General features: G+C 36.0%; 1 protein-coding gene across 5 annotated transcripts in view; it reads left to right on the top strand.

The window, feature by feature from the left end:
• Nucleotides 1-17298, top strand: part of COL12A1 (collagen type XII alpha 1 chain) — a 116247-nt gene that overhangs the window by 85534 nt on the left and 13415 nt on the right. For all 5 annotated transcript variants that reach the window (XM_040473972.1, XM_040473970.1, XM_040473968.1 and 2 more), the window contains 12 exons: nt 404-568; nt 1898-1936; nt 2033-2171; nt 4263-4405; nt 4682-4791; nt 8423-8572; nt 10435-10512; nt 11829-11915; nt 13318-13371; nt 14463-14558; nt 15764-15817; nt 16176-16229. In XM_040473972.1, the coding sequence (XP_040329906.1) occupies nt 404-568; nt 1898-1936; nt 2033-2171; nt 4263-4405; nt 4682-4791; nt 8423-8572; nt 10435-10512; nt 11829-11915; nt 13318-13371; nt 14463-14558; nt 15764-15817; nt 16176-16229 (1169 nt within the window). The remainder of the gene's footprint in view (nt 1-403; nt 569-1897; nt 1937-2032; nt 2172-4262; nt 4406-4681; nt 4792-8422; nt 8573-10434; nt 10513-11828; nt 11916-13317; nt 13372-14462; nt 14559-15763; nt 15818-16175; nt 16230-17298) is intronic.

Raw genomic sequence — 17298 nt, 5'->3', positions numbered from 1 at the left:
GAGAAAATCAGTTTCAAGAACTCAAAGTTTAAAATGAGCCCATTCTTGGTTCCTGAATTACGTAAGCTTAAAGTGTTAATGGTGCCTAAGAGAGCTGTCGAATGGATGGGTCTGTTAGGACTATGGATCTCTGGAAGGAAATGTGCACCACATCAAATCTTTCTGCTGTTAAGATGTGCGCCTTTTGTTAGGATTTTATTTTAGGAAACCCAAATAATTGAGTTTTCTAAGCCAGAAAACAGGAAGACCTGGAAAAGTCCAAGAGAGTTTATGTCCATTAAAAGGACTTACTGCATATACTGAGAAAAATGCAGTGTCATTTCTGAAAAGGTTTTATTTTGAACTGCTGAATAAAGTATGGAAAAGGGGACATGTAATTCACTCCATAAACACTGCTCTGCAGGGTTCAGTGTCTTTGTAGTCGGTGTGGCTGACGTTGACTACAATGAGCTCGCTAACATTGCCAGCAAACCGAGTGAACGGCACGTGTTCATTGTGGATGACTTTGAATCTTTTGAGAAGATTGAGGACAACCTTATCACGTTTGTCTGTGAGACTGCCACTTCAAGTAAGTCATGGTCCAGATGGATCCACATTCTCACCTGTTTTGGAAGAAAACGACTTAGTAGACAATGGCCTGTCCTGTATGGGATCAGGTCTGTGAGTAAATAGATTCGGGGAAATCACTTGGGAACCTGATGAATCATTGTTCCTATTGAGATCATGCTAAATGTGTGTTTGTCAGAGGTCCGCTTTTAGCCTTGAGGATGTAATATTCCTTGTATGGAAGTGAAGTGTTTTAACATATCCTTTTCCCACCATCCCAATGCTGTGACGTTTGAGTAAATTAATCTTCAGCTTAGAAATGCATTTATAGAAACATTTCTGTGAGATGAAGGTTTTCCTTATTAGTAATCAATTGGTATTTGTTCTGTCAACATCCGTGCTTCAAGGGAGCAAGGAAAACACTGACTTTTGCGTGTGCACTCCATAGAAATTCACTTGGTCCTCTTTTGGTTTTTTGGGTGTAGATTTTTCTTGTTTTTGCCAAGACTTCAATGAACTTGGAGCTTTTCAAATACAGCGAAAGACCAAAGATCAATTATTTAAGTCAATTTATCCTCTTTCCCACCTGTAAGCACCGATTCTTGGGGTGTTATGGAGACACTTATGTAGCTAGTATTAGACCCCTGGTCCTAGGGAGGGCTACGCTTCACAGGTGTTATATCTTGCCTTCTCACACATTACTAAAAACTCAGAGATGTGCTTAGAGGTGGCAGCAGTGAACAATAATCTGGGGTTTACTCTCAGAACTCATGCCAAAGCTCAGAATGGAATTGCGCAGGGGAGGGAGGTAGTGGGTCTGGAGGTACCATTGCCTCCCTTGCGGTTCTGGGGTCCTGAAAGCCACCCTCTAGGATCCCTGGGTCTGGGGGCCCAGGGTGAAAACTGTCACACGCTTGTCACCGCTGTGTGACGTCCAATAGCTGACATGGGGCTTGGGGGGTTGGAGGGGTTGGCAGACAGCTGAATAGGGGCAAACTTCTGCCTTTGCTTAAATCTAAAATCCACAGGGAGAAGAGTTCTTTAATCTATTGAAAAACATCTGAAAATTTCCCCCTTCAATTCTGTTTTTGCTATTTGTAAGAATACTGTAAAATTCCCACTGGGACTGGAGGATTTTCAGAAAACATTGATTATACCAGTTAGCACTATAATTTCTCCTACACAAAGGAAGTCTACAAGAAATCACTTATAAAGGGTTAGATGGATGTTATTTTTGTAAATGAACGTACACTCCCATGACTTGGTATATGTACATAGCTGCTTCGTGTGCGTGTGTAATGTTTGTGTATCATGTGGCTGAATCGAACTCAGAGAACATTGTATGTTGCAGGTTGTCCTCTCATTTATTTGGACGGCTACACCTCACCCGGTAAGCATTTATACCCTTGGACTAACTTATTTCCAGATTTAAGCAACAAAATAATTAAAAGGACCTAATTTTGATCTTTTCTTTTCTGGTGTAAAGGTTTTAAGATGCTTGAAGCATACAACCTGACAGAAAAGAATTTTGCTTCCGTACCAGGAGTCTCTTTGGAGTCTGGGTCTTTCCCCAGCTACTCAGCATACAAACTTCAGAAGAATGCGTTTGTGAATCAGCCTACAGCGTAAGTGTGACGAGGAGTTTCTTTCTCTTATCATGGGCCTGACACTTTTTTGCAGCTCTTAGAATTTTTGCTGACTTCTTAAAATCTAGAAACTTTAGAATTGTCAGAAGTCTCCTCATGGATGACTTAGCTTAGTTTCCTTAAATACAGTTGGTTTAAGTGTCTTCCCCAACGGGTCACACAGGAGACTAAGACTCCAGCCTTACTATTCTCAGACCCAAGAATCTCATCCTGGTTCTGAAATATTATGGATAATGGACCTTTTAGGATTTAAGGCTAGGATTGTAGATTTAAGGCTTCTTCTAAGGGAGGCTGTTTAAGCAGGAAGGCAACTAATTATTTTGAACATTTCTTCCTGTGGTGCAGAGGGACTGAATGGAATAAATGCCGAATGAGAGCCGGCATTCTTTTTAATGTTTCAGATCTGCAGAAGATGAAGTATTGTGGCACTTTTGCTTGTCCAAGATCAGACAGGCAGCGGTTAGTTTTTATTGGCCAATGCTCTGGCAATCTGTTGGGTAGCGCTAGCTGTTGTTATTTTACTTCATGAAAGTTGGCATCTGGGAATCATAACTAAAATATGTATTTTTTATTCATTAGAATTAAAACACTTTAATATGTGTTTGGCAGCTTATGGGAAGAAAAGAACAAGAAGAAATAAAGCCTTTAGAAACTTAGGACAGGGTCAGAAAATGATGTCTGAAATTTGAAATGCTCTGGGAAAGCTGATGGAAAGTTCAGAATAAAACCAAAGCTAATTTATTTTAAGAAAGCACAGATCATATTGTTGTAGTTTGACCACAGTGTAAGTTCCTAACTCTTTTATGGTTAACCATGATGGTTCACAGTTTTAGGTTTGTCAGTGAATCTTAATACCCGGTGTTTAACTTCAGTCACCACAAGGTATGATTCCTACATTTAATTTGTGACAGCCTACTGTGTTCTCAAGAGTCGGAACTGTGACTGAAAGACAGAAGCATGAATGCAATTACACTTTTTTTCATAAGCACTCATTAACTAATGGAGAAACATGCACCGGGTGAGAGATGAATTAATATGGAGAAGATATTATTTTTAACATGGAATATTATGGAGATAGCAGGTTTTTGCACATATGAAAGGCATCATGTCAGCATGCTGAGAACATACGTTTTAAGAAGCAGGGCGGCATTGTGTTCCAGAAGTACCAGTGGTGTGGTACTAGGACATGAAACCTTCAGAGACATTCTGTGCCCTCCGTCAAAATTTGTGGAGGAACAGCTTCTTTTCTGTCCAAGAGTTGATAATTAAAGCCTTTTCGCTACCTTCAGGAAGAAAGCATTATTAAATGGTCTCACACAGAAAACCATCAATCCTGCTTCAGAGATTCCCCCGGAACAATGACTGACTCAACTCTGGAAGAGCACAAGGGACCACATTTTTTGTCTAATGGCTTTAGAGCCAAGAAGCATTTCCTTTTAATTGAATCACATCCTTTATCTTCACTGAACGTTTGCACATGTACATGGGCTTAACGTTTATTACTGGTTTTATTTTTGGGAACATGTGAGCTTCTGGAGATTATGTGATTTATTTGATTTCAAGGGAGGAATTTGGAAGTGTAAAAACTATTAGAGATAGGCAAGGAGAAATTAAAACCTTAAGCTGTATTACTCATGATCTCATTCCCCTGACATTGGAAATTAAGCATATTTAGTAAGATTCATTTTCTTAAAATTACATCCATAGATACAGTGTCTATCACTCTAAAATCATTATGTAATTTTATAATCATATTTGTGTCTAGAAACAATCAACAGTAGGATATTAACAGTTATTAACGGTAGGATAAAAGACCATTGGGCAATTTCCCAGACTTTTGCAAATTTAGCCAATTGTAAATAATCTATTCACTACTTACATAATAGATCTTTAGTGTTTGCTCTTTTGATGTGTTTCCTAAATTTTTCCTTTTCTAATATGTCGCCAGATTGTTATGACTAGCTTCTAATACTGCTGGTAATGAGTTTATTGTACAAAGATTTAAAATATTCTCTATTTCTGGTGAGAAATCTTTGTTAATTAACTAATCAGTTATGTTTTATCCAACAGAGATCTACACCCAAATGGACTTCCTTCTTCATATACAATTATATTATTGTTCAGACTTCTCCCAGAAACTCCCAGTGACCCTTTTGCAATTTGGCAAATCACAGATAGAGACTATAAACCACAAGTTGGAGTAATTGCAGATCGTAAGGATTTTTATCTTATTTTAAGGCACATGCATACTACTTTTGATTATGAATCCTCTTTCCTTTTCTTTAAAAACCTACTGAATATATATAATTACTTGATACATGATTTTATGTTTAAAAATACAACGTATTGGTAAATATTCTAATTTTATTTAATCTCAACTGAAATTATTGAATATTTTAGAAATCTCTCCAACAAGAATCATTAGTTAATATTTTCCACATGAAGTATACCATGCATATGATTTAATAACAATTATGTGTTGGTTACAGCTTCTAGCAAGACATTATCGTTCTTTAACAAGGATACAAGAGGTGAAGTGCAAACTGTTACATTTGACACAGATGAAGTGAAGACATTATTTTATGGCAGTTTTCACAAGGTAAAAACATAAAATATCTGATTATTTATAGAAAAAGGATATGATTTAAAAATTCAAACTAATTTATTATTTATTAAAAGGTCATGTTAAATTGGTAGAAACATAGCTATGTCTTTTAAAACCAAAGTCTTCTTTTAAAGAATTTGATTAATTTGAGAATATTTAAAATAAAACAGTAAGGGGCGCCTGGGTGGCTCAGTCAGTTAAGCGCCCGACTTTGGCTCAGGTCATGATCTCATCGGGCTCTGTGCTGACAGCTCAGAGCCTGGAGCCTGCTTCAGATGCTGTGTCTCCCTCTCTGCCCCTCCCCTGCTCACACTCTCTGTCTCTCAAAAATGAATAAATATTTAAAAAATTTTAAATACAACAGTAATTCTACTAACAAGGAGATAATTATTACTAACATGCTGATATGTTTTCAATGCTAATATCTTCAAAATTTGAATCATGTAGTAGGTATAGTTTTGTATGCCTATTTTTTCTACCTACCATTTTATTGTGAACCTTTATGTCATTTCATTTCAAAAGCTTAATTTTTGTGGATAGTATTTTAGTTGATAAAAATAATTCTTTCATAGAGCACAGTAAGCTGCTTCTGCTTGTTTACCAAAGAGTTACAAGCATGCTAGTCCGAAAGTTATGATTATTTGCTAAAGTAATTAAAATATTTATGAGAAATATTTATCTTACATGAACACATTATGAATTCTCTAAAAAATATTATTAAAAGTTCTAAGATGCATTCTTAGGGGATTGTCTATTCTTGTTGATCTTCATTAAAATTTTTTGTATGTCAACATTAGAGGATAATACGCAAGTTCTATCACATTTCTAAAGGACGATTAATTGACAAATAAGTACTACAGTTGGGAGCATTAGAAATGAAAAGAGCCATCTAGGTTAGAGTGGGCTTTTTAATGGTATTCCATCATTCATTGGATTGAGTTAACAGGAGGAATAGCACTTGTGCAACAGTAAGGCACTTGGAAAATTAGTCCCCGTACATAGGAGACAAATATTTCCAGTTCAGTCTGATTCTCAAGTAAAAATTGAACTTTCCTGTACTTGAGTAGTTTAGCTAGATTTTTTTAAAATTCTCTTCCTGAGAGTCTTGGTTTCTTTCCAGAATGTTTTTTCTTATTGATGAATCATTCTTGCAAAGGATAGCAAGGGACTCTCCTCATGAAGCTCAAAGTCACTTCAATGTACACATTGGTGAGAAGCAAAACAACAATGAAGGAAAAACAAAGATCTCTGAGTATAATGGCATATCTACTGCCATGATGAAGTACAGTAAAATAAATGCCTCACTGGGAAAGAAAATTCTAGCTTGACAAATATTATTAGCTTCAACTGCTCCTTATCTGATAATAGATGTTGAATTTGGCCAAGTTCTTATGAACTTTTTTGGCTCATTAATACACCTATTAAACTCACATTTCAGTAGTTGCTAAAAAGAACTATTTTATTTTTCCTTCCATACCACTGAAGATATTAGAAATTTATGAACCAACTGATAACCACTTAAACACCATTATGTTTAAATTTCCAACCCTCATCAAATACTTCATTCTACTTAAAAAAAAAAGCAGTATTTTGTGCAGAGGTCTATAATGACAGTCATTAATTACAAATCAAGATAATTTTTTTTGACATTTCTTTCTTTGCTTGCTTTTATGGAGAGGCATTTGTGTTCTTAGGTTTTATGTAATGCCTCTTCTTTTTCCTTCTGACAAGCTCTCTTGTCTCCTCAAATCTCTACCTTTTTTTCTCATCAGACTTTTCTTTTTTTAGTTTCTCCTCTATGTTTTCACTATACTCTTTTTCCTCCTCTACTCCTCCACCCCATTCTTTTAACCTATTCTCATTTATCTCATCAATTCAAGTACTAAGTTCAGTCACTATTGTCTGTTTACATTCTTTACTCATTCAAAGATTCAAACACTTTTCTCTCATTTTCCATTTAATTTGGGAATTGAAGTTCTTCAGTCTTTAGGATGTGAATGAGTGGTACTCTGATAGTAGGAAATTAATGAAAATGACATGCAGGGGACTCTTGGGAGAAAAGGAGCATAGGGTAAAAGAGCTTAAGTAAGGAATGGCAGACAGCTATTGCTTTTTAAGGATTCTCTTGACACGTTTTGTGTCTCTGTTCCAAGTGAGAAGTTTGTCATAAGAAAAACAGTGGAATAGATGAAAAATAAAAGATTTAGGGACCAGTAGAACTTGGGAAGGGAGATGAGTTGATAAGAGTGTTCCTATTTCTTCCTACTTTACTGTGACCAAAAAGGATTCACAGCTGGGAAATAGTCCCTAAATACTTGGGACAGTGGTCTACAGATGAAGAACCCACTCTGAAATGTTATTATGCCTGTATTTAAAATGTGATGAAAAGCATTGAAGAGATTGTAGAAAAATATGTTTTTATTATGAGTTTCTTAATGGCTAGTATTGACTGGCAATTGGAATAATTTTGTTACAAATTAAAAGTTTTGATTTTGAAATAATTTTGGGGGTACTATGGTTTTTTCAAAATATTTTGTGAATTTTTGCCTCTGAGATTGTTCATATAAGAGCCAAAAATAAGTTTTAGTTCTTATTAGATAATAAATATCTTGGGAATGCTTATATGGTATTCTTCTTGAATTCAATATTAGATGATTGTTCTGGGGACATTTAAAGTTAATTTTTAGTAAGCTATGTATCACTTTTATATAAAAGCAATCAATATGCAGTTCACACTTAGAACTTAACAGATGCACTAAATTAATGTTTTGGTGGTGATTCTATGTGGGAAAAATATTCACTATTTAAAAACATTGCCAGAGATTGTCCTTATGCTTACTGACTCAAAGAACTTAAGGGAATTTCTTTTCCTTTTAACTTGGAGCCAACTTTTCAAAGTAATAATCGAGTGCTTACTTGAGTATTTGTGCTGTGATAAGTGGAAACTACGAGTATAACTATAAACTCAAAGATTACCTGCAGCCATTTTTTACACTGTTGAAATACAAATGTTTTATTAATTATCTGCACTAATAGATTTAAATTCTGAGTGTCCTGAATATCAGATAAGAAGTAAATCAACATAAGATTCTTTCCTTAAAAGGAAATTGAATCTTCTATCTATCAATTTCCAGAACCGAATCTCTGTAGAAGACGTGGGCTAATTCTTTACTATGTTAAATGTCTATATGGTATGCAAATTCTTTTTGGCTGAGATTAGGGAATAACAAGTTAAAAATTGAGTTTAGCAAAATCAATGGAAGACATTTGAGGATCCTGTTTACTGAGTATAACAATACATTAATAATTTATTAACTTGTATTTGAATAGTTCTTTATAGTTAATGGGATCATCTCATCTACTACATTATCTCTGGTCATCTCAGAAAGAGTACATATGGGAAAATAGGCAATTATGCATGTATATGTGAAGGCTCATTTAATTTGATGTTTTTAATAAATGACATTGACATTGTAATCTGACTGTTGGGATTTTAGTCCAAGACTTGATTTGGGATAACAATAATATAAAGAACATATTTGTCAACCTGTGATCTGAAATATGCAGAAATCACCCAAGTTTTTTGGGGTAGAAACTTTATAATGGAAACAAATGATCTTTTTAGGTTCATATTGTAGTGACCTCAAAAAGTGTTAAGATTTACATCGACTGCTATGAAATTATAGAAAAAGACATCAAGGAAGCTGGAAATATCACAACTGATGGTTATGAAATTCTTGGAAAACTTCTTAAAGGGGAGAGGAAATCAGCTACAGTAAGTCACACATTTTTATTTTTCTAGGTACTTTTCATTAAGATTGAAATAACATTTTAAAAATAATCAGTGGGTTGTTTTTGTTTTTGTTTTTGTTTTCTCAGTGGGTTTTAAATTGTCAAATTCCTTGGTCAGATTGAAACATCGAAAAAGTTACATTGAGGAAATATACTGCTGACAGAACATAATAATGTGGTTTACTGCTAGAAACAAAATAAGATGTCAAGACACCAGAGAACATCATGTAGTCATCTTGAAACAGTACCAAATTGGAGAGTAGAACACAAATAGTTGCCAGGATAATCAGTGAAATCTAAAATAACTCATTTTTTGTTCTTCAAAGATAGCAATTGTTAATACAAATTTCTGCAATCAAGACATTAAGCATTTGTAGCTTGATAACACAGACACAAACAGTGACTGTCATAGAGCCTGTGCTCTCTCTGAGAAGAGTCATCATCTGTCTGTCTCAGAAGGAAGATCAGTGTGGGAGGGCGGCCAGCTGACTGCATTACTCACAATTTGCACTGGCTCAAGTTTGAGGCGGGAGCATGCCAACCATATTTATAATGCTGTCTGTTAGTAAAAATTTAAATCTAGAGTTTTCACTGTATCAGGCTAATTAAGTTTATATTAAATGTCAATCAATAATAATATTGATCCATAAGCAAGGTTAGGGGCACCTGGGTGGCTCAGTTGGTTAAGTGTCCAACTCTTGATTTTGGCTCGGGTCATGATCTCAGGGTCATGGGATCAAGCCCTGAGTCAGGCTCTGTGCTGAGCATGGAACCTGCTTAAGATTCTCTCTCCCTCTCTCTGCCCCTCTCTGGTCTAAAAAAATAAATAAAAGAAAGGTTAACATTTTTGGCTTTTTTAAAAAATTTACTTATAAATATTAAATTTATTAATTTAGCTTTCTTCCACACACAGGATTTTGTTCTCTTAGATTCACAAGTGAAATTTTTATTCTGAAATGTAGAAACCATTAGTGCAAACTTAATATATTGTGATAAACATCTGGACTTTTAATTTAATTAAATTTAAACATTTTTTAGGATTAATAGAATACTTAATATGCCTAATCTCATAAATCAATAACGATGGTAATAATGATAACTAAGATTTATCAAGCACTTAGCATGTACCTTTTTATTTTTTTTAATTAAAATATAGGCGACACATAATGTTATATTACTTTCAGATGTACAACAGTGATTCAACAAGTTTATACATAGACTTTTTATTGGATATTGTCTTTTTCTTTAAATAGAACAATTATAACAGGTTTATAAAAGGATGGCTACATCTAAGCAGCCTTTTCCTTTTTATCAAAATAACTTTATTTTTTAAATGTGGAAAGATAGAAAGTATATGCTATGTTGAAATAATTAAACTGAATCATCAAAGTTATTAGTCAGTCCCAGGTAAGAATTTATGAAAAGAAAACATCAATTTTAGAATAAATGAAGAATGTTATTTTTAATGTTATTTTTCTACAAGAGTGGACTTTTAAAAGTTGATTTAAATGGATGTAGTCTTCCAATTCTTAAATACATTCCTAATTCTTAATTAAAGAAATTAATGTTTTCTTAAAAAAAACAAAACTCAATCAAGCATTTTATTTTAGCCGGGGAAGTGAATCAGATGTGGGAATTTCACATATGCATTTTGTTTTAACATCTCCTTCTCTTAGGCATAGGTTTTTATGTTCTTCCTGTATGAAGTAAGGATCACATTGCCCTCAAGGGTTTGCACTCTTGAGAGAGTCTTTGTGAGAAATTGGCAAAGGTTAAAATGTGGAGTTGTTAATATGAAATGTTTTTCACGCATCTTTAGCTGATGTTTCTGTTGGTTGTTTGCAGTTCCAAATCCAGAGTTTTGATATTGTATGCAGTCCGGTGTGGACCAGTAGAGACAGATGCTGTGATATTCCCTCTAGGGTAAGTAAGATGGAATGGAACCGTTGTCGTGGTCTTAAAAGCCCTCCTGGAATAAGGGATGCGGATGCAGATGGTCTGGGAGAGGAAGTAGCACTCAGCAACTGAATCTCCAAGACGGAGCCAAGGGATGTGCACGATGTGCATGCTCATCAGCTACCACAGCTGAGGCCAGTGACCTCCTCCTTTAAAATCCAGGAATACACAAGACCACATCTGAAATTCTCCCTAACAGCCAGGGTGGTTATGCGTAGTTAGAAAAGTCCACTGGATCAGGGCGTTTGATATATCTATTAATTACAAAGCCCTCCTATTGCTTGTAAAATATTAGCATTTTACAGAATAAAAAACATCACCTTTGTGGACATCTAAGGCTTAGGGTAGACATAACCATATTACTTTATGAGATGATGGTTTTCCCTCATTGTGGCTACAAAGTTGAATGTGATGATGGAGTGGATGCTTTTGGCAAGCAGTGAGCTACATACATCCACAGGATCAACGTGTGTTATTTATTCCACAAATGCTTATTGAGCACCTATTTATTATAAGCCAGGCACAATTTTGTGTGCGTGGATTACAGCAGTGAAAGTGAATATTCTAGTGGAAGGAAAGGAGAGAGAAAGAATTAACAAGTAGATACATGCTACATTACAAAGTAGAAAGTCTTATGATGAAAAAACAAATCATGGTGAAGGGATAGAGAGTCAGGCGAGCACTATCAGCCCTCAGTGATGAGGTGAGGTTTAAGCAGAGACCTGGTGAAGTAAGGGAATGTACAATGTGGATGACGGGGACTGCATTCCAATCGGGAGACTCCACATGCAAAGGTCCTAAGACCACAAAGTGCCCTAAATATCTGAGAAATATTAAGTAGACCAGTGGGGCTGGAGTAAAGAGAACCGGAAGGGCAGTGGTAGGCAATGAGATGGGCAAGGTGACGCTGGTTTGCAGAATGTGTAAGGCCTTCTAGGCCATGGAAAGGATTTTAGATCTTACTCTGAACAAAATGGGCATTGATATCTGAGATACTCAGCATTTCTCTAATACTGGATTAGAGAAAACCACATTAAATTACCAGTGGACTATGTGGTGGTTTTATAAGCATTTCTTCGTTATATAAGGTTTCCTAAAGTAAAACGTAAAGACATAAAAGACCAAAGCAAGATTCAACATAAGACTATTTTTACTGATAAATACAAATTATTTCTTCAACTTGAGAACCGAATTTCCTTGTGTATGTAAGACAGATGGGGGTGGAGGATTGGAAGACATTTCACTTTCAATTCATAGGTGAATATTCTTTTTGAAAATTTCAGAGAGATGAAGCAAAATGCCCTGCTCTTCCCAATGCTTGTACATGTACACAGGACAGTGTTGGACCTCCAGGTCCACCAGGCCCTGCGGTAAGGAAACTGCAATAGTCCTTCTAGCCTTCCTCTTAACTCTTTGGAGTGATCATCTTTTTGCCAGTATGTAGTGCATAAAATGCTTCCAGCCATCTGTCTTTTCTGGGACAGGCCGTTTTTTTGTGGTATGTTTCGAGATCTGAAATGGAATAAATCAAGAAGAAAGTTTGAACACATTGAACACATTTTGTCTAGTCATGCAGGAATGAATGATTGGCTAGTATTCAAGAGCTATCCCCTTAGAGATGTGAATCTGGGTTTCCATCTGTAATCCCATGATTTTGAAAATTTCTAAACATTTCCCGCAAGCTTCTTGTATGTATGCTATGGAGCCATGGATGAGAGGCTGAACACCTTGTTTGGAACCTAGGATATGTATACCTTATGTAGCAGATACATCATGACAATAAGTAGGGAAATTTACATATGTGATGATACCATAAACTCTGGGTGAAAGTATTAGGGTTTGGAATAACTTGGGTAAGAAAGTCTATGACCAGGTCTATTTGTGGGGGAGGGGCACAACACTGAAGATTACAGTGATAGATTTCACTAATCAATGTGGAACCCCTTGATTCAGTTAATCCAGCATGTGATCTGGGCTGGTTTTGTGGAATGGAAGTGATACCTCTAAGCCCTAGTGGTCTCTTTTAAGAAAATAGTTAATTAACGTAGGAATCGCTCAGAGATTCTCAGAACAACAAATTTTATTGTACTTAGGTCAGAGCAAATAGTGTAGATTGATTTTAGGTTAATTACAAACCAGCTTCTCTCATACAGAATAAAATGTCACTGGAATTATTGACCATTTATTAATTTATTTTTTTATTAACAGTGACTTACCTGATTTATATCTGTAATCATAAAACTATATCCTGATGTAACGTAGATGTTTTTGAGAAGTAAGGATTTTTTAATAAGGTAACATTATTGGATGTCATTATCATATTTATTTCCTCTTTATTCAGTGAACTCTGATTTCCAGTTACTAAACTACATGTTCTGAGATTCTGAAAGATTCAAGATATTCTTCTCTTTGCATATTATTTTCACTGAAGAATGTACACTCATATAACTCCAAACAGAATCTTCTCCTTGCTGTATTTAAGTAATGCTTGTTTTTTCTAGTAAGCTTCAAATTTTCAAATAAATTTCAAAATTTGCTAACGATTAAGAAAAGTTCAGAATGTAAAAGTGAAACACTTAAAATGTACAAAGTTATGAAATTCTCTTTCCCCACGTATTTGTATGATATGTAAAATTCACTTCAATATTTGTAAGTAACCATAGAAGTATCAATTGCCTGGAGAATGCTGCTTCTTGATGTAATTTCTGTATATCGGCTTCTCCCTCCTTTCCTTATATTTACCCTAAAATGTGTTCTTACTATGTATTTTAGGGAGGACCTGGTGCTAAAGGTCCCAGAGGTGAAAGAGGTATCAGTGGGGCAGTTGTAAGTATATTTTATGGTGCATTTAAGTTTTCGTGTATATGTTAAGTCTGATTGTTAAAATTTCCACTAAGGGGATATGTGACCTTGAGCAAGTTAGTTCAAGTTTAGTGTGCCTTAGGTAATATAATTACCTCAGTCTTGTCTCTGGATGTCAAGATGATGGATTAGACTAGCCAGAGAAAGAAATGTCCAAGGCATCTCACTGCTATAGGAATTACACATAGGAAATCTGCAGAAGAACCTAAGGGTTCTGCTACAACATGGAGAAATAGAGCAGGTAATCCCATCATTGGGAGACCCACAGGAAGCAGAGCCCCACCAGAAAGCTGGAGGGAGTTGGGAGCAGTTCTGCGGCTCTTTTTTTCACCCTGTCTCAGAGAAAGAGCTGAGCAGCCATGTATATGTTCAGTGGGGGGTCACCGGCCCTTTTCTACCAGGTCCATACTTGTCTTCCATAAGATAACTCAAGCTTATTAGGGCAATATATTATGAAGATGATGTGTGCTTTTAGTCATGATATTACTAATGATAAGCTAACCCAGTTAGGAAAGGGTGAGGCTGGGATGATAACCCAGTTCCCTGACTCCGAGTTTGTACCTTTTCTACCTGGGCATTTTGCAAAGAAGCTCCAGCATAGAGCATCTTCTTAGTGGATATCTGTTCTTTCCTTGCTTGTTTTATATACACATTAGTTCCAGAAATAAGGCCAAGTCTAAGAGAAAGCAGGACCAGCCTAAACTAAGAAAATCCACTGAAATTCAAGGTTTGATCTCATATGAATTCTTGAGTATAAATTTATGAATATATCATATCCAGTGTGTTTTATCTCTTTTAAAAATCTGCTTCTAATGGGACTTTTGGAAATATAAGTGCTCTTATGAATTTATTGCACTTGAATTGTTCTTTAATGAATAGTAAAGGGAAGAAAGGAATGGCATTAATAAATGCTTTTATAGGTGTGTAGATTTTGAAAATGTTTGCAAACATTATATGACTGATGTCTTAAGACACTCCGACAGACTTCTGATTGGATGTTAGCACTGGAAGGTCATTATGTGACTTTGTGGTTGTTTCTCTCTTGTATGCTTTAGGGGCCCCCTGGCCCTCGTGGAGATACAGGTCCTCCAGGCCCCCAGGGTCCCCCAGGCCCCCAGGGACCCAACGGACTCTCCATTCCGGGAGAACAAGTAAGCACAAAGGCTTTCTGTATTTCAGTGAGGATGGTAGATTAACATTAAGTTGACCTAGAATATTTTTTACTGTATTTTGCCAAACTCAAATGTTTCCTGAGAACTCAACAAGGTCGGCCATTGAGACAACTTCCTATGATTATGATTTCAGATATGCAAATAGTGCATGTAATAATATTTAAATGTGTAGATAAAATTACTGCTACTAATTTGACCTTTAAAAATGAATAAGTAATGCATATATACTTCAACATCCCGAAGGCTTTGAAATTACTTTCAGTGTGTGGCAACCCTTTGCTAATATTTATGACCTCAAGGCAAGCTTGCATTGTCTATCTAGGTCACTACTTCTTTAAAAAACTTTTTAATGAAATGTTTACGTTTTGTTCCAAAAGCTCATCTGAAGTTATAAAAGGTGTTTTTACCTTTTAAGACTCATATTTTATTTACATACTAACATTTTTTTCTATACCTTAAAAAAACAAAAGAATACAGTATATGAATAAGAATATGGTAACTGCATAGTTTTAAATTCAAGTCTAAACTCCCTTTTAAGACGCCTTAATATAGGACAGATACATTTTCTTGGCACTTAGAGGAAAAATAATTGATACCAGATAAAGCTGGAAATGAGACATGTGGAGGGATAGGGCTTTCTCACTCAAAAGGGTTGCCTGAATCTACTTTTAGCTTCTTGTGTCCAAAAGGGACTTTTGGGGCTTTTACCTTTCTTACTACTATTAAATTAAATTTATCAGTTTTAATTAATTCTACTTTTTTAATTAATTCTACTTTTTTATGACAAGTGTTTTCTAGCATGTAGTTATAAAGACCAAAATTATAACACTTCATTGAATATCTATTAAAATTAGCAACTAATTAAATATATTAAATAAAAAATAGTTTTTCTCCCTTCAAATTTTCTTCCTATGAAAATACCTTATGTTAAACTATGTTCTTTTAAAGTAGGTATATCGTCCCATAATTATATAAAATTATCCTTTAATATTACAAATGGAAATCAGAACACAGCATTTATAGCTTAAAAAGTGAGCATCAATCCAAAAAATGATTTGTCTACCTTCCAAATGTGTTTACATTGTATTTATGAAGTGATGGAGATTTCAGAAGTGACTTATGTCTCCCCTTTTCACTTCATCTCTGTAAAATGCCTGAGGACTGTTTTCCCATTGCTGCTGTAGGGTCGCCAAGGGATGAAAGGTGATGCTGGAGAGCCAGGACTTCCCGGCCGGACCGTGAGTTGTTCTTGAAGCTACCTCTTTTTTTACTTGTCAGGTGCTGTTTGAAAAGTTGCCCTTGTAGTGCCTCAAAAGGTGAACCCAGAGGAGGCAGCAAAGCAGAAGCCAGGCTATGTGCATCGCATTATTTCCATTTTATACCCTGGTCTTAGTTGTCAAATTTGTGCTGTTCAATTCAAGTGTGGGCATCCTGATGATCATCCACTATATGGCTGGCACTGGGCTTGGTTCTGGTTTTCTGCTTCTTTTCAGAGCCCCCTGAATTTTTTTTCAAGCATTTTGAAGAACAAAAAGTATGTTTTCCCATATAGGAAGTATATTATAGCATGTCACTTGTTTGCTTTCTTTTGTGTAGGGAACCCCAGGATTACCTGGCCCACCAGGACCAATGGGACCTCCAGGAGATAGAGTAAGTTTTCTCAGGCAGGCTATGATGATGTTGGCAATGATATCACATTGTTGCCTATTAATGAAGAATTATTTTACAATAAAGGACAATAGTGAGATTGCAGAGGTGACAAGTCAGTCTATTCAATTAGAAAGCAAAACCAAAGACACTGCAATCAAGAAGTGATGATGGACTGACTCACTTGGTGCTGTTGTTACGAAAGCCTTGTTGGGCCCATCATGGCCACCCAGTGTGGGCTTCGTGCAGACATGGTGGGTTGCCAGGGATGTCCCATCAAAAGGCTCTTCCTGAACTGGGGACAGGTAGCCATTGACACCATCACTGTTTCAAGAAAAATGAGGGAGTGGGAAGATTCTATGCTTTTTTGCTTTTTCACTTTCAAACTCTAATCTGTGACTCCAACTTTATGGTGAGGCCACCCAGATCTCCCAGCTTGAGAGTGAGGAAGCTTCTCAGGAATCATTCCCCTCTTTACGCTCAGCCTTGTTCACCTACCTACTCCCTAGTTCCCTACCACTAACGCTGAAAACAGGGTGCACAGCTGATAGAACATAAACTTTGGAAAGTTAGATAGACTTTGGTATAGGCATCTGGGCTGGAAAGAAAGAGAAGGAAGGAAGGAAGGAAGGAAGGAAGGAAGGAAGGAAGGAAGGAAGGGAAAGAAACCTGAATTCTGTGTTGGAAGAGAAGAGAAGAAAGGTCAGAAGAGCAAGCCCAAGGACCACAGTGACAAAGGAAGACTTGTTACCAAGATGGAGTTGGTAGGAATTGGATACATGGGTTGTCTTCAGCATAGATGATTTTCAAAATGAGGCACAGCTTTGGGGACCACTAGAGAGAAACAAAAGAACCACATGAATAGGTATCTAATACATGTGCACCTATGAAAACAACTATAGGTCTTCTCATCCAACCTCACCTAGAGGGAAGCAGCTTTGAAAGTCACTGCTACTTTGAGAATGGAGAAAAAAATAAAATTTATCACAAAGTTATGCAGATGGCTCAGTTAGACCTGAGAACATTAGGATAAGCTCTTCTTCACCCCAACTTAGATATATGTCTCTTCTAA

Source organism: Herpailurus yagouaroundi, unplaced genomic scaffold (genome assembly GCF_014898765.1).
Source record: "Herpailurus yagouaroundi ecotype Mexico unplaced genomic scaffold, PumYag 139, whole genome shotgun sequence".
Taxonomy (NCBI): Eukaryota; Metazoa; Chordata; class Mammalia; order Carnivora; family Felidae; genus Herpailurus; species Herpailurus yagouaroundi.
The sequence above is the reverse complement of the archived record's forward strand: the minus strand, read 5'-3'. Positions and strand labels throughout refer to the sequence as shown.